This window comes from Mobula birostris, chromosome 12 (genome assembly GCF_030028105.1).
Source record: "Mobula birostris isolate sMobBir1 chromosome 12, sMobBir1.hap1, whole genome shotgun sequence".
In the NCBI taxonomy this organism is placed as follows: domain Eukaryota; kingdom Metazoa; phylum Chordata; class Chondrichthyes; order Myliobatiformes; family Myliobatidae; genus Mobula; species Mobula birostris.
In genome coordinates, this window is record NC_092381.1 from 101,211,289 (window position 1) to 101,237,454 (window position 26,166).

The following is a 26,166-nucleotide window of genomic DNA, read 5'->3' on the forward strand; positions in this document are numbered from 1 at the left end:
TTTATAGTAATTTGTAATAAATAGTATGTAGAACAGTCAGTATAGCATAAAGTACGATTGTTATCAGTGCAAATTAATCAGTCTGTTGGCCTAGTGGAAGAAGCTGTCCCAGAGCCTGTTGGCTTTTATGCTGCGATACCATTCCCCGTACGGTAGCAGCTGGAACAGTTCGTGGTTGGAGTGCCCAATGATCCCCAATGATCCTTCGGGCCCTTTTTATGCACCTGTATCTGTATATGTCCTGAATAGTGGGAAGTTCACATCCACAGATGTGCTGGGCTGTCCGTACCACTCTCTGCAGAGCTCTGCGATTGAGGGAATTACAATTCCCATACCAGGCAGTGATGCAGCCAGTTAGGATGCTCTCAATTGTGCCCCTGTAGAAAGTCTTTAGGATTTGGAGACTCATGCCAAACTTCTTCAACCGTCTGAGGTGAAAGAGGCACTGTTGTGCTTTTTTCACCATCCAGACCATGTGAGATCCTCGGTGATGTGTATGCAGAGGAACTTAAAGCTGTTTACCCTCTCAACCCCAGATCCATTGATGCAAGGAAGTGTATGGACATGCAGTTTGGTAGAAAGAATAAAGGCATGGACCATTTTCTAAAAGGGAGGTAAATTCAGAAATCAGAAGTGTAAAGGGACTTGGGCAGGATTCCCTAAAGGTTAACTTGCATGTTGAGGTAGTGGTCATAGTGACACCAATGACATAGGTAGGAAAGGTGAGGAGCTCCTGAAGGAAGATTTTAGGAAGTGGGTAGAAGGCTAAAAGTCAGACCTCCAGAGTAGTAATCTCTGGATATTCCATGTGGCAATGAGAGCAAGAATAGGATGGTTTGGCAGATGAATGTGCAGCTGAGGAACTGGTGCAGAGGGCAGTAGTTCAGATTTGTGGATCATTGGGATCTTTTCTGGTAAAGTTATGACCTGTAGGAAATGGTGTTACAACTGAATCTGAGGGGGACCAATATCCTTGCGGGCAAGTTTGCTACAGCTGTTCGGGAGGGTTAAAACTAATTAGGCAGGGGGATGGGAACCGGAGTGATAGTGCTGATGATGAGATAGTTAGTTTACAAACAGAGTCAGTGTGTGGTGAGACTACTAGCAAAGAGATGCTGATGATAGGGCAAAATTGCAGTCAACAGGATGAGTTGCAATGTATAATGTGGACAAAATCAAAACGGGTGATGAATGCGCACAGTATACGGAATAAGATAGATGAGCTTGTACTAAAGTTACAGATTGTATGATGTTGTAGGCATCATTGAATCATGGCTGAAAGAAGATTATAGCTGGGAGCTTCACATCCAAGGACACACATTGTATCAAAAGGACAGGCAGGTTAACAGAGAGGGTGTCGTGGCTCTGTTGGTAGAAAATGAAATCAAATCATTAGAAAGTGGTGATATACAAACAGTGATGGTAAAAAGGAGCTTAATGGGAGTTATACACAGACCCCCAAACAGTAGTAAAGATGTGGTCTACAAATTACAACGGGAGATACAAAATGAATGCGAAAAAGGCAACGTTACAATAGTCACTATGTAGGTTGATTAGGGAGATCAGGTTGGTGCTGGATTTCAAGAGGGGGAATTTCTAGAATGCCTACAAGATGGTATTTTTGAGCAACTCGTGGTGAGCCCACTAGGGGATCAGCTATTCTGGATTGGGTGTTGTGCAATGAACCAGAATTGATTACAGCACTTAAAGTAAAGGAACCCTTAGGGGCCCATGATCATAATATGATAGAATTCACCCTGCAATTTGAAAAGTAGAAGGTAAAGTCAGATGTATCAGTATTACTGTGGAATAAAAGGAATTACAGAGGCATAAGAGAGGAGCTGGCAAGAATTGACTGGAAAAGAATACTGGCAGGTCTGAAGGTAGATGTCATGTGGACCAGATGGTATAATCCCAGGATTCTGAAAGAGGTGGCTGAAGAGATTTTGGAGGCATTAGTACTGATCTTTCAAAATTAATTGATTCTGGCATGGTTCCAGAGGAATAGAAAATTGCAAATGTCACTCCAGTCCTCAAGAAGGGAGAGAGGCAGAAGAAAGGAAATTATAGGCCAGATAGTCTGACCTCAGTGGTTGGTAAGATGTTGGATTTTATTATTAATGATGTGGTTTTGGGGTACTTGGAAACAAATGATAAAATAGACTGAGTCAGCATAGTTATCTTAAGGGAAAATTTTGCCTGATAAATTTGTTGGAATTCTTTGAAGAAATAACAAGCAGGATAGACAATGAAGAATTGGTGGATGCTGTACACTTGGATTTTCAGAAGGCCTTTGACAAAGTGCCACACATGAGGCTGCTTAACAAGAGGCCATGGTATTACAGGAAAGATACTAGTATGGATAGAACATTGGCTGATTGGCAGGAGGCAAAGAGTGGGAATAAAGGGAGCCTTTTTTGGTTGGCTGCCAGTGACTAGCGGTGTTCCACAGGGGTCTGTGTTGGGACCACTTCTTTTTATGTTATACGTCAGTGACTTGGAGAATGGAATTGATGGCTTTGTGGCCAAGTTTGAGAGTGATTATGAAGACAGGTGGAGGGGCAGGTAGTTTTGAGGAGGTAGACAGGCTACAGAAGGACTCAGACAGATTAGAAGATTTGGCAAAGAAGTGGCAGATGGAATACAGTGTCGGGAAGTGTATGGTCATTCACTTTGGTAGAAGAAGTAAAAGTGTGGACTATTTTCTAAATGGAGAGAAAATTCAAGACTCTGAGGTGCAAAGGGACTTGGGACTCCTCATCCAGAGTTCCCTGAAGGTTAATTTGCAGGTTGAGTCCGTGATGAGGGAGGTAAATGCAATGTTAGCATTCATCTTGAGGGGACTAGAATATAAAAGCAAGGATGTAATGCACTGGTGAGGCCTCAGTTGGATTATTCTGAGCAGTTGTAGGCCCCTTACCTAGGAAAGAATATGCTGATATTGGAGAGGTTTCAAAGGAGGTTTTGGGATTGAAAGGTTTGTCATATGAGCTGCGTTCGATGGCTTTGCACTTCTACTCACTGGAATTCAGAAGAATGAAGGGTGACTTCATTGAAACCTAGCGAATGTTGAAAGGCGTTGATAGCATGGACTTGGATAGGATGATCCTCTGGTGGGAGAGTCTGAGACCAGAGGACACAGATTCAAAATAGAGGGATGTCCTTTTAGAATGGAAATTCTAAAAAGCCAGAGTGGGATGAGTCTGTGGAATTCATTGTCACAGGCAGCTGTGGAGGTCAAGTCACTGGGTGTATTTAAAACAAAGGCTGATAGATTCTTGATTAGTTAGGGCATGAAGGGATACCGGGAGAAGGCAGGTGGTTGGGGCTGGGAGGGAAAATGGATCAGCCATGATGGAATGTCAGAACATATTTGATGCCTGAATGTCTTAATTCTGCTCCAATGTCTTATGGTCTAACAGATTAGGCTTGTGCAGAAAGATGAGAATGGGTGTGTGAGGGTTCACAAGCAGTGAGAGTGTTTGTGTGTACACACCATGCCCAGGACTGCATTTATGTTTGTGGTAAGGAGTCAATGCAGTGTGCAGGAAGACAACAGGGATCAGCTAGCTGATAGTGTACGGGAGATAGTGAGGAGCTGGACAATTTAGAATCATATAGCAGAGAAATCAGGTCCTTCGACCCATCTGCTCTGTGCCTACCATATACCAATCTGAGTTGGTCTCATTTGCCTGTATTTAACCGTTATTCCTCCTAAGCTTTCCTATCCATGTATAAATGTCTAAATGTATGTTGAATGTTGATTTTGTACCTCTGGCTGCTCATTCCATGTACCCTCCCCCCCTCTTTGTGAAAGTTTATGAGAAAGCCAGCAAGCAGCCAGTGTCAATGTGTAGGAACCCTGTGAGGAGTTGGTTTCTGTGTGCAGAAACCCAGTGAAGAGTTGATGCTAGAGAAAGGGAGCCAGAGAAGAGTTAGTGTCAGTTTAGGTACTAAATCTGAATAGAGAATTATAAAATCACAAGCTTGGGCTGTCAATGATAGTTTAGAAAACAAGAAAAGATGTGAAGCCAGTGGTGGCTAAAGAATTAATTTGTAAGTAATATATATTTATAATTAATATTTAGCACTGTAAGAGGTAAGACACGGGATAAGTAATATTGAGAAGGTTTAAAGATAATATTCCATTAGGCTGACAACATCAAATTGAAGCTGTAAGCCAAAGGACTGGAAAAGCTTTTGAACTCACGAAGGAAGGAAATGGTATTGAGAAGATGGAATAGTGTGAAACACACACAAAAAATGTATTTATTTTGTGATACAGCGTGGAATTGGCCCTTCTGGCCCTTTGAGCCACACTGCCCCTGCAATCCCACAACCCCGATTAACCCTAACCCAATCACAGGACAATTTACACTGACCAATTAACGTCTTTGAACTGTGGGATGAGACTGGAAGACCCAGGGAAGACCAATGCATTCCAAGGGGAGGATGTACAGAGCCTCCTTACAGAACAGTGCTGGAATTGAATTCTGAACTCTGGAATGGCCCGAGCTGTAATAGCGTCGTGCTATCTGCTATGCAGCTTCTAGACTTCTAGAAACTTCTTTAGATGTGTAAAGAGGAAACAGCAATAGTTCATGTGACACTCAGCCGGAGAAACTCAGCAGGTCAGGCAGTATCTATGGAAATGAGTAGATAGTTTATGTTTTGGGCCAAGACCCCTCTTCAGGACTGAGAAGGAAAGAAGATGCCAGAATAAAAAGGTGGGTGGAGGGAAGGAGGCTAGTGCAGGGTGATCGGTGAACCCAGGTGGGTGGGAAAAGTCGAGGGCTAGAAAAGAAAGAATCTGATAGGAGAGGTGAGTGGACTAAAATAGGAGGGAAGGAGGCAGGTAAGAAGAGGTATAAGGTCAGAAACTTTGACTGTCTATTCATTTCCACAGATACTGCCTAACCTGTTCAGTTCCTCCAGCACTTTGTGTGTGTTGCTTTGGATTTCCAGCATCTGCAGACTTTCTTGTGTTAATAGTTAATAGTGAGTTCTTTACAGAGTGAGAAGAGAAACTATATTGAAGCTTGAGGAAATGCTAAAGAAATTAAGACAGAATCAGGACTAAATGACCTATCTAAGGAGGAGTCAGAGGTAACCATGGTGAGAATGGATGTACTGGCCATCATCTTCCACGGCTTCATAAATACTATGGCAGGTCCCACAGACTAAAAGAAAGCAAACAATTAAATAACCCCACAATTTTAAGAAGAAGCCAGAAAGGGGGAAGTATACCAATTAAACTGTCATCGGTAGCTTGGAAATTGCTGGGATCAACAATGAACAAAGCGATAAGACTCCTGGGCAGAATTAACACACTTTGTTGTTTGGTTGGAGCTTTCTAGGACTGTATCTTGCAGAACGATTAGAGTGAAGCAGTTGGGATGTTGCACTTGGGTGTTCAGAGGTCTTTGATAAATTGCTACAATGGGATTATTAAGCGTAATTATCATGTTGGGGTAATATACTAGGGCGAACTCAGGATTGGATAACTGAGATAAATAAAACAGATATGAATTAAGTTATTTTCCAAATGCAAGGCTTGTCATGTGTTGCAAGGGTCAGTACAGAGACCGCACCTCTTCACAGTCCAATCAGTGATCTGGATCAGCATCCGGTTTAATGTCACAGGTATATGTCGTGAAATTTGTTAACTTAGCGGCAGCATTAAAACGCAGCATATGATAAATATAGGAAAAAAATCAAGTACAATAAGTATATATATGTATGTTAAATAGTTAAATTAAAAATACTGCAAAAACAACAAAAAAAATTGAGGTAGTGTTCATGGGTTCAATGTCCATTGTGAAATCGGATGGCAGAGGGGAAGAAGCTGTTCCTGAATTGCTGAGTGTGTGTCCTCAGGCGTCTGTACCTCCTTCCTGATGGTAACAGTGAGAAAAGGGAAGGTTCTGGGTGATGGAGGTCATTAATAATGGACGCTGCCTTTCTGAGGAACCGCTCCTTGAAGATGGCTTAGATACTAGTACCCATGATGGAGCTGACTAATTTTACAACTTTTTGTAGCTTCTTATAATCCTGTGCAGTAGCCCCCCCCCCACCCCGTTATCAGACAGTGTTGCAGCCTGTCAGAATGCTCTCCATGGTACATCTGTGGAAATTTGAATGTTTTTAGGTGACTATCCAAACTTCCTCAAACTCTTGAATTATAGACACTTTATAGCTGCATCGATACGTTGGGACCAGGTCAGATCCTCAGAGATATTGAAGGGATATCAGGGATTAGGGGAGGTGTGCTCCAACACTCTTGCTGATGGTTCTTAGCAGTGTGTGCTGTGAAGAAGATGCAGAGAGGCTTCAGGAACATGCCGAAGGGTTTCGGCCTGAAACATCGACTGTACTTTTTTCCATAGATGCTGCCTGGCCTGCTGAGTTCCTCCAGCGTTTTGTGTGTGTTGGAATATGGGCAGGTTAAGTGAATAGGTGGTGAAATATAATGTGAAAAAAAATTGAGATCATTTGTTTTAGATGAACGAAATAAAAAGGATTTTTTTTTTAAATGGTAGGACTTCTAAAGCTGTTGGTGTTTCAGTGGTTCTTTGTACAAACAGATACAGCAAGCAATTAGGAAAACAAAGCAAATATCTGCCTTGTTTGCAAGAGGATTTGAGTCTTGCTCTTTATTGTATAGTGTTCTGCTGAGACTCCAGGTGGAATTTTGTACACAAGATTGTTCTCCCATCCTGGAGAATGACAGGTTTACACTAGAGGGAGTACGCTGATTGACTTTTGGGTGATGCATACACGAAGATACTTCTTCCCCTCTGCCATATGATTCCTAAGTGGGCATTGAACTATCTCACTTTTTTGTCTATATATGTTATTTCTGCTTTGCACCATTTTTAATGTAACTATTTAATATATATATATTTTATGTAACTGATTTACTTATTTTTTTCTATCTATATTATGTATTGCATCATACTGGAGTTGCATCGTACTGCAGCTAAGTTAACAAGTTTCATGACACACGGTGGTGATAATAAACCTGATTCTGAAGAGTTGGAGCAGACTGAACCGGCACACACATAGGTTTTGAAGAATTAGAGGTGTAACTATCCCCTGCTTCTGTGTCTTTTGTCATGTTCTAACAAGAATAAAACTGTTAATTACCCGAAATACTCATCAGATCAGGCTGCATCTGCAGAGAGTGAATCTAAGAACATTTCGGGTTGACAGCCTTTCACCAGAACTAGTAGAACTTGGAAATCCAATCTGTTTTAAGTTGCAGGGAAGAAGGAATAGTGAAAAGAACAAAAGGAATGGGATGGAGACCAAGAGAGATAAGCTAGCAGAGTGGTGGTGGTACCATTTGAGAGAGGGGAAGTGAAGGCTTATTAATAATCATGTCTCTGTCTGGGGAGATATAAACTGCAGATCATTGAGGTCAGAAGAAACAAAAAAATCGTAATTGCAACAGAGATAAGATGTTGATGAGACCACACTTGCAGTATTGGAAGCCCCTGGCTCTGTCCTCGGCCACAGGCCAGGATCTTTCTCACTGCAGCTGGTGCTACCAATTCTCTTATTCAACCATCCCTCGTGTCTCAGGCTGCCATGCTTTCACCATCCCGTCCAACCTTCCCCTCACTAAGGCCTCAGCAAGAGCTTTACCGTTGTCCCCCTGTACCCAGAACTCAATGAATTCCATGCCTGCCATGATGCTGAGCTCTCTTCCCATTGCCTCCGGCTCCGAGCCTACTTCTTTGACAAAAACTACCCAGCCCCACCAATGACCCTTTCGCCTGTCTTCAGCCCTCCTTCTCTTCTTAGACACATTGCTCTGGCCTTCTCCCTGCTTTTCATCCCTAACTGCCAATGAGACATCAATTCTCGACTCCAGCATTCCTCTCTCCTATTCAAGTCCTCTGAACACACTGTACTCCACTCTCTTCACACCAATTCCAACCTCACTATCAAACCTACTGACAAGGGGCTTGCTGGTGGACTGACCTCCAACTTGCTAAGTCCTGATGGTATCTCTCAGGCCCTTCTCCCTACCTACCCCTTAAAGAGGGCATCAGGCCATTTTTGCCTTCATAGTCACCAATCTCATTGACTCCATAATCTCCAATCTACTGCCACAAACCTCACCACTGTTTGTTTATACGTCCTACCCAAAATCCAACAAACCTAACTGTACTGGTAGGCCCATTGTTTCTGTATGTTCCTGCCCTACTGAAACCACCTTGACTCCATTTTGACCCCCTTTGTTTAGTAACTTTCTACCTACATTTGTGACACTTTATCACTTCAACCACTTTCAGTTACCTGGATAGGATTGCCTTATTTTCATTACAAATGTCCAGTCCATAAACACTCCTATACCCCATCAGGAATGCCTTAAAGCTCTCCACTTCCTTCTGGACAACAGAGTTGACCGGTTCCTCTCCACCACCACCCTCCTCTGTCTGGTGGAACTGAAAAAGAAATTGTTGAGGGTAAGAAATTTCTCTTTTAGTTCCGCCCGTTTTCTCCAAACTCAAGGTGTAGCTATGTGAACTCACATGGGCTGTAGCTCTTCCTGCTGTTTCATTGGCTTTGTCCATGTACCAAGCCTACAATGGTAACACTCCCCAACGTTTTCACTGCTACACAAACAACTGCATCTCTGACAGCTCTCTCCCCTTTTTTGATCTCTCTGTGTCCATCTCTGGAGGAAGACTATCTTTTGCAAACCCACTGACTCTCACAGCTATCTGACTATGCCTCTTTCCATCCTGTCACTTGTAAAATTGCTATTACCTTCTTTCAGTTCCATATTCTCTGCTGCATCTGTTCTCAGGATGAGGCTTTCCATTTCAGAACATCTGAGGTATCTTCCTTTTTCAAAGAACAGGTTTCCCTTCCATCGTCCTCATTCACATTTCCTCCATTTCCTGCTCATCTATACTCACCACATTCTCCCACTGTCCTACCAGGCATTGGGATCCCCTTATCCTGACCTACTACCCCACGAGCCTCTGTAACTTCCGGCATCTCCAACAGCATCCCACGACGAAGCATACCTGCCCCACCCTCTGCTTTCTGTAGAGATTGCTCTCCACATGACTCTCTTACCCACTGATCTCCCTCCTGGCACTTATTCCTGCAAGTATGACAAGTACTATACCTGCCCCTACACATCCTCCCTCACCACCATTCAGGGCTCCAAACAGTCTGTCCAAGTGAGGTGACCCCTCACCTACAAGACTGACAGGGTCATATATTGTACTATACCTGGTGTGTCCCCCTCTTCACTGGTGAAACATGATGTAGATTGTGGACCGCTTTGTCACGCACTTTCACTCTGTCATTTGCAAAAAGTAGGATCTCCCAGTGGCAACCCATTTCCATTTTAACATGTCTGCCCATGGTCTCCTATACTGCCACAATTAGGCCAAACTCAGGTTGGAGGAGCAGCACCTCATATTCCATCTGGGTAGCCTCTTAGTCGATGGCATGAACATCGATTTATCTAATTTGCGGTAATTTTCTCCCTTCCCTTCTTCTCCCTTTATTTTATTCCTCGTCTGGTTACCCACTCACTCCATTCGCTTCTCGCCTCCCTCTGGCTTCCCTCCTCCTTCCTTTTCTTCAATAGTCTACTGCATTCTTCTGCTAGATTCCTTCTTCAACCCTTCACCTCTTCTACCTATCCTCTTCCAACTTCTTGTTCCGTTCCCCCTCCCCTCCAATCTTCTCCCTCACTTGGCCTCACCTATTACCTGCCCCTGCTCCTCCAGCCCCTCACCACCATTGTTTTCATTTTGGTTTCTGCTTCTTTTGTATCCAGTGGGCCGAAACATCAACTGTTTATTTCCCTCCATAGATGCTACATCACTTGCTGAGTTCCTCCAGCATTTTATGTGTGTTTCACAAAATTTCCAGTATTTGCATTATCTCTTGTGTAAGGGGTTCTTCTTTCATGTTACTTGCTAAGGCTAAAAAAATGGCTTCTCTGTAGTGTTATAATAAAATGGCTTCTCTGTAATGTTAACTGCTGAGGTAAGGGGTTCTCTGTAGCCGCATGTTTGGGTTATAATTAGTAATAACGGGACTTGTATTCACTTGCTAACCAATTGGGACAGACGTTATTCTTTCCTGTGTATCTGAAAGCTGCTGTTTGCGCGGGATTTGGCCAGAACGTGCCATGGGGATGAAGAGAGAAGACGCACATGAAGAGATTCTGTGAGCTGGCTTGCGGAGTGGATCCCGAGCGGGGGCTGGGGACCCGGCGGAGTTCGGAGGAGATCGAATGGTGGAAAGTGGATATTGCGTGAGGAGCTCCAACGAATTATTTGTGCACAGACTGAATAAAGATATAGTGGCACCTTTTTATTTTATATTTTGGTTCTGTACTAACCCCATAGTTCAAGTAAGTGTTATAAAATCTTAATTATTTCACCGCATCATGTGTACAGCTTGTCATTATGGGGTACTGATTTGAAACAGGGGACACATTGCACAGCATTCACACAAACGAGAGTTCTAAGGTTTGGCTGGGCAGGGGATATCACCCCTCGATCATACCACTAGACTAAGCGAGGGTTGCAGTACTTCCTGGACTCCTCCAGTTTAGTGGTCCCTGAACTTAGCTCCAGCTTTTTCTTCTTAATGACTTCTTCCTGTTCAACTTCCAGTTTTCCCATTTCATTTAGGCTGTCAATGATCATCTTAGGTCTCCTTCAAGCTTCTGCTCCCCTCTTCCGGGATCTGTCCGGCATTGCTTCACCTCCTCTGAACTGTATTCAGACTCCCCTCTCTGTGCTCTCCGTTCTCTGTTGGACCTAGTCAGACAGCATCCTTTGTCTTCCCCAATGTGCAAGTCTTCCAACCCGTTCTGGATCAATTTCTCCAGTTTCTGCTTGGAATTCTGTTTCTTTGTCTCCACTTCAAACTTGATCCCGTAGAGACAGTCACTCAGCTCCCCCACCACCATCGTCTGTTCCAACACCAGGAAATTCAACTGGTGCGTTGGATAATTTCTCCAATAATAACCACAGAATTCCACAAATGAACACAGAACACTCACGAGCTGCCACTTTTGCCAGACCTGGCATGTGCCCAGAGAAAGTTTTACTTTTTTAACCCCTAGTCGTCTGTGATCCCGCACTCGCCTCACTTCATCGTCTTCCAAGGCAAATCCAAATACACCAAAACTCCAAACAATTCCACATCCCCCACCATCTTCCCCATGCCCCGTGGGAAGGTTGCAAGGGCTCCGGATATGCCCTGGGGCATCTTTTCGGACTGGAAGAATCCCAGGGGACCTACAACGGCCGTCTTCTCTTTGTCGGTCTCACTCATCTGGCAACATCATCTCCTCGGATCCAGCACATTAAACCACTTTGCACCACTCAGACAGACCAGTGCGTCTTCGACTCTCGGGACCGCATACTGGTCAGGGACAGTGCGCCTGTTCAGAGTCCTATAATCCACACACACGCTGCCTATGTCCTCCACGTCTGCAGGGGCCAGTCGCCGTGACCTCTCTCTCACCAAGGTGTCTTCAGTGGTCAACTCCCCTGCACGCCCCCCTCTCCCGTGGTATTTCGGAGTGTCCACTAAGAGGGCCTCACCCTCAGGTACTTGCCCCGGGCCGTACCACCATCAGCTCTCATTTAAATTTGGCACAGGCCCAATGCTGCTACACACGTCCTCACAATCAGCTCAAAACACTGGGTGCACAGACAATGCCCCCAAACAGCTCTCACCCGCCTTCTCCTGGCAGGCCCCCATGCGCCTCCTCACCAGCGGGGTGTTGGTCCCCTCCAGAATCGAAACGCTGCCCGTCGCAACAATATCCAGACACATCAGCACTAACGATTCAAGACCCTCAGACACCCCCACGTTGGCCTCCGAGAACTCCAGTTTCACTGACCAATAACCGTCGTCTGGATAATCACCAGCACAGGTACCCCAAATCTCCAGTGCCCTGAATATTGTCAAGGGTAAGTGCTTCAGAAACCAGCTGTAAAACGAACTGTACAACAACTTGACCTGCGACTTGGTGCCGAGTATGGCTTTAGCATAGCTTCCAACCCTCCGTAACGACCCACTGGAGCGCAGCCCCACTGGGCCTTCAGAAATAGGGTCTTTATCTTTCAGGAGTTCCTTGGTACACCGCTGGGAATGTGTTCCCCCAAGAGACACCAGGCAGTTCCCCAACTGAATCTCCTCTCTGATCAGCTGAACAAATGACGGAGGGGCTACCTGATCCACCTCAGCCGCCTGACTGACCACCCCCACTTCCCCTGGCACCGCAACCAATTTAGCTGTATTTTGCTCCCAGTCGAACCAAACGCCTTGTCCTGTGCTTACGGATAACTGGCAGCTGTCACTGTGGGGTAACTAAACCAGACAGTTCTAACAATGTCAGCAGCCCGCCTATCCAAACCTCCAACCAATTCCTGTCGCTTTTCCTCAGCCGAGCACTGCCACTCACCAACATCTAAGACGTTTGTTCTGCCCACTCTTTCCCCTCACTCCTGACAGTATGGACAGCCCATGACCCCACCTCACCAACAGACACTGGGAGTCCCACTACCATGACGTCAGCGCTAGTCAGATCTAGAACAAAGAATGAGCCCGCCATTTTATCAGACCTTCGCGCCACACTTTCAACTTAGCCCTCAGCTTTACCAAAACTCCGAAATCGAACGAACAATTCCTCCTGGGTACGAATATCCACCCCACTGAACCCGTTCCTAACCGCAATCCCACAGAGACACACATTACTAACCGCAATCCCACAGAGACACACATTACTAACCGCAATCCCACAGAGACACACATTACTAACCGCAATCCCACAGAGGCACAACAGCACTGATTTAAACAGGGCGGTCACGCAGCCTTCCACAGAATCAGATCCACGGACGAGCCCCCACATTGCAACCCTCGCTTAGTCTAGCGATATGATCGAGGGGTGATATCCCCTGCCCAGCCAAACCTTAGAACTCTCATTTGGGTGAATGCTGTGCGATGTGTCCCCTGTTTTAAACCAGTACCCCGTAATGACAAGCTGTACACATGATGCGGTGAAATAATTAAGATTTTATAACTCTTACTTGAACTATGAGGTTAGTAGAGAACCAAAATACAAAATAGAAAGGTGCCACTATATCTTTATTCAGTCTGTGCACAAATAATTCGTGGAGTTCACGCAATATCCACTTTCCACCATTCGATCTCCTCCGAACTCCGCCGGGTCCTGAGCCCCTGCTCGGGGTCCACTCCGCAAGCCAACTCACAGCTTCTCTTCATGTACGCCTTCTCTCTTCATCCCCATGGTACATTCTGGCCAAATCCTGTGCAAACAACAGTTTACAGACACACAAGAAAGAATAACATCTGTCCCAATTGGTTAGCAAATGAATACAAGTCCCGTTATCACTAATTATAACCCAAACATGCTGTTACAGAGAACTCCTTACCTCAGCAGTTAACATTACAGAGAAGCCATTTTATTATAACACTGCAGAGAAGCCATTTTATTAGCCTTAGCAAGTAACATGAAAGAAGAACCCCTTACACCTGTGTTAATGAATTGGAGTGTTGGTGTGCAGTTTTGGTCGTCCTGTTAAAGGAAAGATACCAAACTGGAAAGAGTGCAGAGAAGATTTATGAAGATGCTGCTAGGACTCAGTGGGGGGGAGGGGGCTTGAGTTATAGAGAGAGGTTGGATAGGCTTGCTTTCCATAAGAGAAAATCTTGTCTGATAAATCTGCTGGATGAAATAACAGGCAGAATAGACAAAGGAGAGTTAGTGGATATTGTTTACTTGAATGTTTGGAAGGCCTTTGACAAGGTACCACACGTGAGGCTGCTAAGCAAGACAGGAACTTATGGTATCATATGAAAGATACTAGCATGGATGGAAGATTGGCTGATTGGCAGGAGGCAAAGAGTGGGAATAAAGGGAGCCTTTTCTGACTGGTAGTACGTGACTACTGGTGTTCCACAATGGTCTGTGTTGGGACCGCTTCTTTTTACTTTATATGGATGATGGACTTGATGGCTTTGTTGCCAGGTTTGTGGGCAATACGAAAATAGATGGAGGAGCAGGTAGTGTTTAGGAAGAAAGGAGTCTGCAGAAGGATTCAGACAGATTAGGAGAATGGGCAAAGAACTGGCAGATGGAATTGAGTGTAGGGAAGTGTATGGTTATGTAGTAGGAATAAAAGCATAGCGTATTTTCTAAACAGGGAGCAAGTGCAGAAATCAGAAGTGCAAAGGGACTAGGAAAACCTCGTACAGGATTCCCTAAAAGTTATCTTGCAGGTTGAGTCAGTGGTAAGGAAGGTAAATGCAATGTTAGCATTAATCTTGAGAGGTCCAGAATATAAAAGCAAGGATGTAATGCTGAGGCTTTATAGGGCAAGTGAGGGGGTATATCAGTGAAACCTATCAAATATCAAAAGCATATGGAAAGTGCATGAAAAGTTGATCTTTCCTAGTGGAGGAGTGTAGGACCAAGGGACCTGATGAGAAACCTTTTCATACAATTGGGAGAGAAGGAATAAAAGGAGCAGGTTCAGGTAAAAGTTTGGCAAAAGAATAAACCAGGGAAGGTAGTGCACCCGTTGCTGACAAGGGAAATTAGGGATAGTATCAATTCCAAAGAAGAAACATACAAATTAGCCAGAAAAAGTGGCTCACCTGAGGACTGGGAGAAATTCAGAGTCCAGCAGAGGAGGACAAAGGGCTTAATTAGGAAGGGGAAAAAAGATTATGAGAGAAAACTGGCAGGGAATATAAAAACTGACTGTAAAAGCTTTTATAGATATGTGAAAAGAAAAAGATTGGTTAAGACAAACAACACATATCAAAGCTGCTGGTAAGTGCAGCAGGCCAGGCAGCATCTATTGGAAGAGTTTCAGTCGACGTTTCGGGCCGAGACCCTTCGTCAGGACTAACTGAAGGAAGAGTGAGTAAGGGATTTGAAAGTTGGAGGGGGAGGGGGAGATCCAAAATGATAGGAGAAGACAGGAGGGGGAGGGATGGAGCCAAGAGCTGGACAGGTGATTGGCAAAGGAGATATGAGAGGATCATGGGACAGGAGATCCGGGGAGAAAGACGGGGGGGGGGGGCGGAAACAGAGGATGGGCAAGGGGTATAGTCAGAGGGACAGAGGGAGAAAAAGGAGAGAGAGAAAGAATGTGTGTATAAAAATAAGTAACAGGTGGGGTACTAGGGGGAGGTGGGGCACTAGCGGAAGTTAGAGAAGTCGATGTTCATGCCGTCAGGTTGGAGGCTACCCAGACGGAATATAAGATGTTGTTCCTCCAACCTGAGTGTGGCTTCATCTTTACAGTAGAGGAGGCCGTGGATGGACATGTCAGAATGGGAATGGGACGTGGAATTAAAATGTGTGGCCACTGGGAGATCCTGCTTTCTCCGGCGGACAGAGCGTAGGTGTTCAGCAAAGCGGTCTCCCAGTCTGCGTCGGGTCTCGCCAATATATAGAAGGCCACATCGGGAGCACCAGACGCAGTATATCAGCCCAGCCGACTCACAGGTGAAGTGTCGCCTCACCTGGAAGGACTGTCTGGGGCCCTGAATGGTGGTAAGGGAGGAAGTGTAGGGGCATGTGTAGCACTTGTTCTGCTTACAAGGATAAGTGCCAGGAAGGAAGTCAGTGGGGAGGAATGGGGGGGAACGAATGGACAAGGGAGTCGCGTAGGGAGCGATCCCTGCGGAAAGCAGAGAGGGGGGGAGGGAAAGATGTGCTTAGTGGTGGGATCCCGTTGGAGGTGGCAGAAGTTGCGGAGAATAATATGTTGGACCCGGAGGCTGGTGGGGTGGTAGGTGAGGACCAGGGGAACCCTATTGTTAGTGAGGCGGCGGGAGGATGGAGTGAGAGCAGATGTGCGTGAAATGGGGGAGATGCGTTTGAGAGCAGAGTTGATAGTGGAGGAAGGGAAGCCCCTTTCTTTAAAAAAGGAGGACATCTCCCTTGTCCTGGAATGAAAAGCCTCATCCTGAGAGCAGATGTGGCAGAAACGGAGGAATTGCGAGAAGGGGATGGCATTTTTGCAAGAGATAGGGTGAGAAGAGGAATAGTCCAGATAGCTGTGAGAGTCAGTAGGCTTATAGTAGACATCAGTGGATAAGCTGTCTCCAGAGACAGAGACAGAAAGATTTAGAAAGGGGAGGGAGGTGTCGGAAATGGACCAGGTAAACTTGAGGGCAGGGTGAAAGTTGGAGGCAAAGTTAATAAAGTCAACGAGCTCAGCATGCGTGCAGGTAGCAGCGCCAATGCAGTCGTCGATGTAGTGAAGGAAAAGTGGGGGACAGATACCAGAATAGGCACGGAACATAGATTGTTCCACAAAGCCAACAAAAAGGCAGGCATAGCTAGGACCCATATGGGTGCCCATGGCTACACCTTTAGTTTGGAGGAAGTGGGAGGAGCCAAAGGAGAAATTATTAAGGGTAAGGACTAATTCCACTAGACGGAGCAGAGTGGTAGTAGAGGAGAACTGATTGGGTCTGGAATCCAAAAGGAAGCGGAGAGCTTTGAGACCTTCCTGATGGGGGATGGAAGTATACAGGGATCGGACATCCATGGTGAAAATAAAGTGGTGGGGGCCAGGGAACTTAAAATCTTTGAAAAGTTTAAGAGCGTGAGAAGTGTCACGAACATAGGTCGGAAGAGATTGAAAAAGGGGGGATAAAACCCTGTCGAGGTATGCAGAAACGAGTTCGGTGGGGCAGGAGCAAGCTGAGACAATAGGTCTGCCAGGACAGGCAGGTTTGTGGATCTTGGGTAGGAGGTAGAAACGGGAAGTGCGAGGTGTGGGAACTATAAGGTTGGTAGCAGTAGATGGGAGATCCCCTGAGCGGATAAAGTCGGTGATGGCGTGGGAGACCATGGCCTGGTGCTCCTTAGTGGGGTCACAATCGAGGGGTAAATAAGAGGAGGTATCCGCGAGTTGTCGCTGTGCCTCGGCAAGGTAGAGGTCAGTACGCCAGACTACAACAGCACCCCCCTTATCGGCGGGTTTTATAGTAAGGTTAGGATTAGTGCGGAGGGAGTGGAGAGCAGAGCGTGGTTGGTTAAGACAAATATAGGTCCCTTACAGTCAGAAACAGGTGAATTGATCATGGTGAACAAGAACATGGCAGACCAATTGAATAACTACTTTGGTTGTGTCTTCACTAAGGAGAACATAAGTAATCTTCCGGAAATAGTAGGGGACAGAGGGTCCAGTGAGATGGAGGAACTGAGGGAAATACATATTAGTAGGGAAGTGGTGTTAGGTAAATTGAAGGGATTAAAGGCAGATAAATCCCCAGGGCCAGATGATTTGCATCCCACAGTGCTTAAGGAAGGAGCCCAAGAAATTGTGGATGGATTAGTGATAATTTTTCAAAACTCTTTAGATTCTGGACTAGTTCCTGAGGATTGGAGGGTGGCTAATGTAACCTCGCTTTTTAAAAAAGGAAGGAGAGAGAAACCGGGGAATTATATACGGGTTAGCCTAACATCGGTGGTGGGGAAAATGCTAGAGTCAGTTATCAAAGATGTGATTACAGCACATTTGGAAAGCGGTGAAATCATCGGACAAAGTCAGCATGGATTTGTGAAAGGAAAATCATGTCTGATGAATCTCATAGAATTTTTTGAGGATGTAACGTAGAGTGGATAGGGGAGAACCAGTGGATGTGGTATATTTGGATTTTCAAAAGGCTTTTGACAAGGTCCCACACAGGAGATTAGTGTGCAAACTTAAAGCACACGGTATTGGGGGTAAGGTATTGATGTGGATAGAGAATTGGTTGGCAGACAGGAAGCAAAGAGTGGGAATAAACGAGACCTTTTCAGAATGGCAGGCAGTGACTAGTGGGGTACCGCAAGGATCAGTGCTGGGACCCCAGTTGTTTACAATATATATTAATGACTTAGATGAGGGAATTAAATACAGCATCTCCAAGTTTGCGAATGACACGAAGCTGGGTGGCAGTGTTAGCTGTGAGGAGGATGCTAAGAGGATGCAGGGTGACTTGGATAGGTTAGCTGAGTAGGCAAATTCACGGCAGATGCAAATTAATGTGGACAAATGTGAGGTTATCCACTTTGGTGGCAAAAACAGGAAAACAGATTATTATCTGAATGGTGGCCGATTAGGAAAAGGGGAGGTGCAACAAGACCTGGGTGTCATTATACACCAGTCATTGAAAGTGGGCATGCAGGTACAGCAGGCGGTGAAAAGGCGAATGGTATGCTGGCATTCATAGCAAGAGGATTCAAGTACAGGAGCAAGGAGGTACTACTGCAGTTGTACAAGGCCTTGGTGAGACCACACCTGGAGTATTGTGTGCAGTTTTGGTCCCCTAATCTGAGGAAAGACATTCTTGCCATAGAGGGAGTACAAAGAAGGTTCACCAGATTGATTCCTGGGATGGCAGGACTTTCATATGATGAAGGACTGGATTGACTAGGCTTACACTCGCTGGAATTTAGAAGATTGAGGGGGGATCTGATTGAAACGTATAAAATCTTAAAAGGATTGGACAGGCTAGATACAGGAAGATTGTTCCCGATGTTGGGGAAGTCCAGAACGAGGGGTCACAGTTTAAGGATAGAAGGGAAGCCTTTTAGGACCGAGATGAGGAAAAACTTTTTCACACAGAGAGTGGTGAATCTGTGGAATTCTCTGTCACAGGAAACAGTTGAGGCCAGTTCGTTGGCTATATTTAAGAGGAAGTTAGATATGGCCCATGTGGTTAAAGGGATCATGGGGTATGGAGAGAAGGCAGGTACAGGGTTCTGAGTTGGATGATCAGCCATGATCATACTGAATGGCGGTGCAGGCTCGAAGGACCAAATGGCCTACTCCTGCACCTATTTTCTACGTTTCTATGTTAAAGTTAGTCTATTTGGCTGGCGCTGGTGTGGTTAAGTGTCAGTGTCAGAGGCTTACTGAAATTTGGAGCGTGAATATAAAAATAGCAGACTTGTAAAAATCCAGTCTTTTTTTGCCGGCTCAGGTGTAAGGAATGTGAATGTCGGAGTCAGAGCCCTATGGAAGTTGGGAGAGAGAGTATGAAAGGAGCAGATTGAGGCAAGGTCTATTTTTGGGCTGTGCAGGTGTGGGAAGTGTTGGTGTCAAAGACCTAAACTCAGCTGCAAATAAAGGGAAAGTAAGCTCAAGTGGAGCGGACATTGTTGGAGTGGGCCAGTGATAGAGCGGGGAGGTTTTGGCTTAACAGACTTTGGTGAAAACAGGCAAAGGCACACTTAAGAAGAGGCAAGCCTTTTTCTTTTTTTTGGTATGGAGTAATCAGGATGGAATGCTCCTCCTGTCAGATTTGGGAATTCAGGATATCTGCTGGTTTCTCAGATTACTACATCTGTGGGAAGTGCACTCAGCATCAGCACCAGACTGACCAGGTCAAGGAGTTGGAGCTGGAGTTTGATGTACTCAGGATCATTCAGGAGGCTGGAGATATTATAGATGAAACTTTTGAAGAGGTGGGCACACCCAGAGTATGGGGACAGATAGGAGATTCTGTTACTGCAAAAGAGACACCAGGATGGTGTGTTGCCTCCCATGTGCCAGGGTCCATGATGTAGCAGAGCAGATGCAGGATATTCTCAAGGGGAAGGGGGAACAGGGTTGTAGTGCATATTGGCACCAGCGACATAAGCAGAAAAGGGGAAGAGGTCCTACACAGTGAGTGTATAGAGTTAGGAAACAGGACTTCCAAGGTATTACTCCCTATACCATGGCTAGTGCAGGTAGGAATGGGGTGAATGAGTGGCTGAGAAGATGGCGCAGGGGACAGGGTTTCAAGTTCTTTGATCATTGGAACCTCTTTTGGGAAAACAATGATCTGTGCAAGGTGGACAGGAGGGGAATCAACTTTCTCACCGGGAGGTTTGCTAATGCTTCTTGGGAAAGTTTGAACTAGTTTTGCAGGGGCTGGGAACCAGTGCCCCAGGTCAGTAAGGGAAGGATTGGACCAGAAGATAGATATCAGGGGAAGTATTGAATGACAAAATCAAAATAACAGGGATGTTGGGTCATATAACTTAAAGTGTGAATATTTTAATACTAGGAGTATTATGGGTAAAGGTGATGAGCTTAGAGCATGGATCAATACATGGAACTACGATGTTGTAGCCATTACAGAGACTTGGTTGAGAGAGGGGCAGGAATGGGTGATTAATGTATCAGGTTTTCAAAGTTTCAGAAAAGATAGAGGAGGTAAAAGAAGGGTTGGGAGTTACACTACTAATCAGCTGTACTCAGGGAAGGCATAACAAAGGGGTCAGACACTGAGTCTATTTGGGTAGAACTCAGGAATAGGAAGGGTGCAATCACACTGATGGGATTGTACTATAGACCTCTACAGCCACCAGCTTAATGAGGAATAGATATGTAATCAGATTAAGGAAATGCCTAAACATAATCGGGTCGTTGTCATGGCGAATTTCATCTTCCCTAATATAAGCTGGAACCTTCTTATTCCAAAGGGTTTAAATGGGGCAGAATTTGTTATGTGTATCCAGGAAAGTTTCTTAAATCAATATGAGGATGGTCCAATGAGAGAAGGGCCTGCACTGGACCTGGTGTTGGGTAATGAGCCTGGCCAGGTAACTGACCTTTCAGTGGGTGAATGGTTCCGGAAAAGTGACCACAACTTCTTAACTTTCAAGATAGCTATAGAAAAGGATAGGTAAGGTCTTTGTGAGAGAATTTTAATTTGGAGTAGAGCAAATTACGAGGGCATTAAGCAGGAACTAAGAAGAGATAATTGGGGACACCTTTTCTCTGGCAAGTCCACATTAGACAAATGGAGGGTGTTTAAAAAATCAATTGCAAAGAGCACAGGAAAGGTATGTTCCTGTGAGAAGGAAGGAAGGGGGTGGAAAGTTAAGAGAAGTTATGAATTTAGTCAAGAAGAAAAAGAAAAACTACAGTATGTAAAGCTTTAGAAGGAAGGATGAAACTGAGCACATGAGGATTATAAAGAAGCCGGAAAAGAATTCAAGAAAGGAGTTAGGGAAGCCAGGAGGGGCCATGAATAGTCCTTGGCAAGTAGGATTAGGGTGAATCCCAAGGCATTCTATATCAAGAGTAAGAGGATAACTAGAGAGAAGCTAAGCCCATTCAAAGATAAAGAGGAGAACATTTGCTTGGAAGTGGAGAATGTGAGTGAGGTACTTAATGAGGACCAGGAGATCAGTGCTGAGAGTATAAATACATTAGAGTGTTTAGAATGCTTGCTTTTATTAGTTGAGGCATTGAGATAAAGTCAAGAGGTTATGATGCAACTTTTAAAACTCTGGTTAGGCCACGTCTGGAGTATTGGATACAGCTCTGGTCACCCCATTATAGGAAGGATGTTGAGGCTTTGGAGAAGGTGCGGAAGAGGTTTACCAGGATGCTGTCTGGTTTAGAGGGCATGTGCTATCAAAGAGGCTGATAAACTTTGGGTTGTTTTCTCTGGAGCGTCAGAGGCTAAGGGGAAATCTGAAAGGTTTACAAGATTATGAGGGGCATAGATAGAGTGGACAGACAGTATCTTTTTCCCAGGATTGAATATCTGATACCAAGGGGCATGCATTGAAGGTGAGAGGGGGCATTTTCAAAGGAGCTGTGTCAGGTAAAACTTTTACTCAGAGAGACGTAGATGCCTGGAATACACTGCCTAATATGCCAGTTGAAGCAAATACATTAGAGGCTTTTAAGTTGTGTTTGGATAGGCATGTGAATGTGAGGAGACGGAGGGACATGGACATGGAGTAGGTAGGAGGGATTAGTGTTTGGATGTTTTTGATTCGCTTTTTAGCTGGTTCAGCACAACACTGTGGGCTGAATGGCCTGTTCTTGTGCTGTACTATTCTATATTCTATGCAAACAGTGGTAGGTACTGTACGTGTAATGAGCTGCCAGAGGAAGTGGTTGCCCAAGTACAATAACAACATTTTAAACAGTTGGATAGGTACGTGCACAGGAATTATTTGGAGGAATATGGGCCAAATACAGGCAAATGTTATCAGCTTGGTGGGCATCACAGTCAGCACAGACAAGCTGGTCTAAAGGGGCTGTAATACTCCACAACTCTTTAAGAACAATGCAGTTTCTGGAAATCTGAAATAAAAGAGAATTCCAAAGAGACAGCAGATCAGATAGCATCTGTGAAAAGGAATAAACATAGTTAAGGTTAATGGTCAGTTTTGGTTTTGGTTTTGATTCTAACTGGAAAAGCTGATCATCTAAAATTATTGATTTCATTCCGGAGTTCAAACGGCTACAAGTTGCCCAGCTGGAAGATGATCTGTTTACAGTGTAGAAGGACAGAGACAGAGGTCATAGTAGAAGTGGGAAGTAGTGAGGAACCGAGGCCAGGGAGGTACAGGCTACAGCGCACCAGCAAGGAGGAGGATGTGAAGGAACCGGTGTGGAGTTTGCCCCAGTTTGTGGGAACTATGGAAGAGCAAATTCCTTTGTTTAGAAATCAGTTAAGAGCTTGTTCCAGTGTGGAGAATCGAGGGGGGGTGCCCGTCCCTCTGTGCTAGATGTAGTGAGCAGCTTTATTCCCTGTAGGAATACCTTTAAGACCCCTGTGCCAATGTACAGTGCGAGGGCCAGTGACACATTGGTGTCAATGTGGGTCCCAATGACATACTGGTATCAATGTGCCAGTGAGTACCTGGTGACTCTGTGTTTTTACTAGTGAAGGTCTAGTAGAAGAACCAGTGCTGCTTCTCTCCCAAGAGAACCAAGGAAGCGCCTGACACTATGTTATTCGACTGGTGGATGGATTATGCTAGCACCAACATGGAGGAACTGAGATGCTGATCCCAGTGTGTGCTGGAGTCAAAGAGGAACAGGTCTCTATTTGTAGCAGTTAATGAAGGGCAGGTGTCAGGACACGGAAATGAACTAAGTGCTAGGACTTCTGGGGAAAATTAGTGAAGAACTGGTTTTATTGTGCAGGATTCAGTGAGGATCGAGCTACAGTCTGTGGGTCCAGTGAGGATCGAGCTACGGTCTGTGGGTCCAGTGAGGATCGAGCTACGGTCTGTGGGTCCAGTGAGGATTGAGCTACCGTCTGTGAGTCCAGTGAGGATCGAACAACAGTCTGTGGGTCCAGTGAGGACCGAGCTATGGTCCGTGGGTCCAGTGAGGATCGAGCTACGGTCTGTGGGTCCAGTGAGGATCGAGCTACGGTCCGTGGGTCCAGTGAGGATCGAGCTACGGTCCGTGGGTCCAGTGAGGATCGAGCTACGGTCCGTAGATCCAGTGAGGATCGAGCTACTGTCTGTGAGTCCAGTGAGGATCGAGCTACCGTCTGTGGGTCCAGTGAGGATCGAACTACAGTCTGTGTATTGAATGATGAGCTGTTACTTCTGTGACACTTCTTTTCTGATTAATGCACTTCTCAGTTGTTGACGTTACATGTCGTGTTGTTATGCATACATTCAGCCTGTCCGTATCTTATTGAAGTCCCTTTACATCCCTTCTCTACTCACACTCCCTCTTCATTTAGTATCATCATCAAACTCAGGATCATGACAAGTCGCTGCTACAGATTGTGATTATCTGGCACCAATTCTGATTAGTCTTACTCTTTGTTTTCTCATTAACTAATGCTCTATCCACGGTATTTTACCCCAGACTGCATGTGTTCTAAACTTGTTAACCAACCACTTGTGCAGGACCTTTTCTGAAATATAATGCATCATATCCCCAGTTCTTCTCTACCTATTCTATGAGTTGCATCCTCAAACCACCCAGAAGATCAGTAAAACAGTTTGATTTCATGTTGAGCTCTACAACTTCAGGTAATATAATTAGTCTGTATCTGTCAATCATCTGTGACATTAGCTTAGCTTGTTTGGTCTTTAATCCCTCTTTTTCCCTTTATTCCCGAGACATTCCCATGCTGACCTGTTGGGCATGCTTTATTGCTCTGCATTTCACAACCTCCACATTGTTTTGTCTCTGTTGGTATCTCAGTTTCACTCTATCAGAGATGTTACCCTCCCCCACCCTGCTTGCATCTGAGTAAGTTTCTTGTGTTGCCTACCCTTCTAGCAAAGGGCGTTTCAATTGGAAGTTAACTCCATTTCTCCTTCCACAGACACAGCCCATTTGAGGCATTTCCTAGTGTGTTTTGCTTCCATAAATCCATGCTGTCATTGCAAAATCCTATTATTCTTTGCAGCTTGTTCTGGAGTTGCAATCCTTATCACAAGCTCCAGCACCTTCCCTGCCAATGATGTTATGCCAACAGTTGCCAAATTTCTGTTTTCACTATCCTTATATAGTGGAATTACACTTGCTGTCCTCCAACCCACAGTAACAATTAAAACTGATAGAATTCTCAATGATATTCATAGCATTCACTATCTCCATTGTTACTTCCTTCAAAACTCTGGGAGAAAGATGACTAGATCCTTGTCATTTATTTGCTTTCAGTGTAGGGAACTAATCACTGACTTCAGAACATGAAGTTGGAAGACCCTGCACCAGTTTCCATTGGAGGGTCAGAGAAGAAGAGGGATACCAGCTTTAAATTCATGGCATAAATGGCTTAGATAACCTAACTACACACAGCACAAAGAAGGCGTCACACACAAAATGCTGGTGGAATGCAGCAGTCCAGGCAGCATTGATAGGAAGAAGCACAGTCGACGTTTCAGGCCGAGACCCTTCGTCAGGACTTCGTCAAAGAAGGCATACCAGTACCTCTGCTTTCTGAGAAGTGTAAGGAGATTTGGCATATCACCAGATACTCTCACAAACTTGTGCATTGTTGAAAATACCCTGACTGGCTGCATCATGGCCTGGAATAGCAATTCCAATGCACAGGAAAGCAAGAGGCTGCAGAGCGTAATGGACACAGTCAGGGTGATCATGGGCACAGCCTCCCACCACTGACAGCATTTACAGACAAGGCTGGCTCAAGATGTCTATCATCATGGATCATACCCTCTCCAGCTGCTATCAGGCAGGAGGTATAGGAGTCTTGAGTCCCACACCTTCATCTGCCTTCCTGCAACCATCAGGTTCTTCCTGTACCCTGCACAACCCTAATCTTACTTAACACTGCGGGGTTTGTCTCTGAACGTGTTTTTTTTTTGCATTGATATCTTACTTTTTTGCAGTCTTTTAGTTTTTCCCTTTTCACTGTATTGTATAATTTAAGTTCTGTGTGTGCCTGCAATTAATTGCCTGTGATACCACAGCAAGCTTTTCACTGAACCTGTACCTTAACCTGTATCTTACTATAATTCTGCACATGACAATAAACTTGATTTCAATTGCAACTGACTTTTCAATTGTTTCATTGAATATTTACTTCTGTTTCCTCATCCTTGCTAGATCTTTGTTCCCTTATACAGTGTTCCTGGCAATATTTTTTGTTTTCTTCCATGAGGACAGACCAAAGTATCTGCCCAATTTGCCTGCCATTCTTTCTCCCCCATTATATATTCCAGTCAGCCGCAGGGTGTGGGAACACACAAGGAGATGGTCCCAGTGTCAGAAATCTGACATAAAAGTCCCTAGTCTAACTTCCACTTACTTTGTGATTTTGAAAATTCGGAGTAATCTCAATGCACGGAGAACGCTGATGCCAAAAGATGTTTCTGGCCGAATTATCGTCCACACCACGTCAAATATACTGCCGATAATAACCTGCCGAGCAAAGGAATGAATTAGAGGTGGAAACCAGAGGTTAGGAGAGACAATGATAGAAGGACTTGGTATACTCTGGGACACTGGCTGAGACATAGACTGAATATGGACGAGGGTGCAGGAAAATATTGGGATGCAGGCTGCAATCTGTCAGAGACGGATGGGGATACAGACTACAAGCCAGCATGATGGACAGATTGGGATATAGAATGGAATACAAGCTGGGAGACAGGATGAGACACCCATGAGGGAACAGACAAGAAATAGGCTTAGAGAGAGATGGGGATGTAGACCAGCCTGCAGATTTAGGTAGGTAACAGCATTAGTGCAAAAGCTCTGTCATGGTATGGTTGTGTCTGATAGCAGACTTCTTGCAAAGATCTGAAACCAGTGTGATCAAGCAGTTGAACAGAGGACTGACAAGTTCTAATACTAGACAGAGTTAACACAGTACACCTGGAATAAAAGCAATGTTGGATGAAAGGACAGG

The 26,166-nt window shown here is 45.0% G+C and overlaps 1 protein-coding gene across 1 annotated transcript in view; it reads right to left on the reverse strand.

Moving 5' to 3' along the window:
- The window catches only part of LOC140206151 (probable voltage-dependent R-type calcium channel subunit alpha-1E), a 632,362-nt gene that overhangs the window by 217,927 nt on the left and 388,269 nt on the right, over window positions 1-26,166 (reverse strand). Inside the window, exon 14 of the mRNA XM_072274389.1 lies at window positions 25,564-25,676. Within this exon, the coding sequence (XP_072130490.1) occupies window positions 25,564-25,676 (113 nt within the window). The remainder of the gene's footprint in view (window positions 1-25,563; window positions 25,677-26,166) is intronic.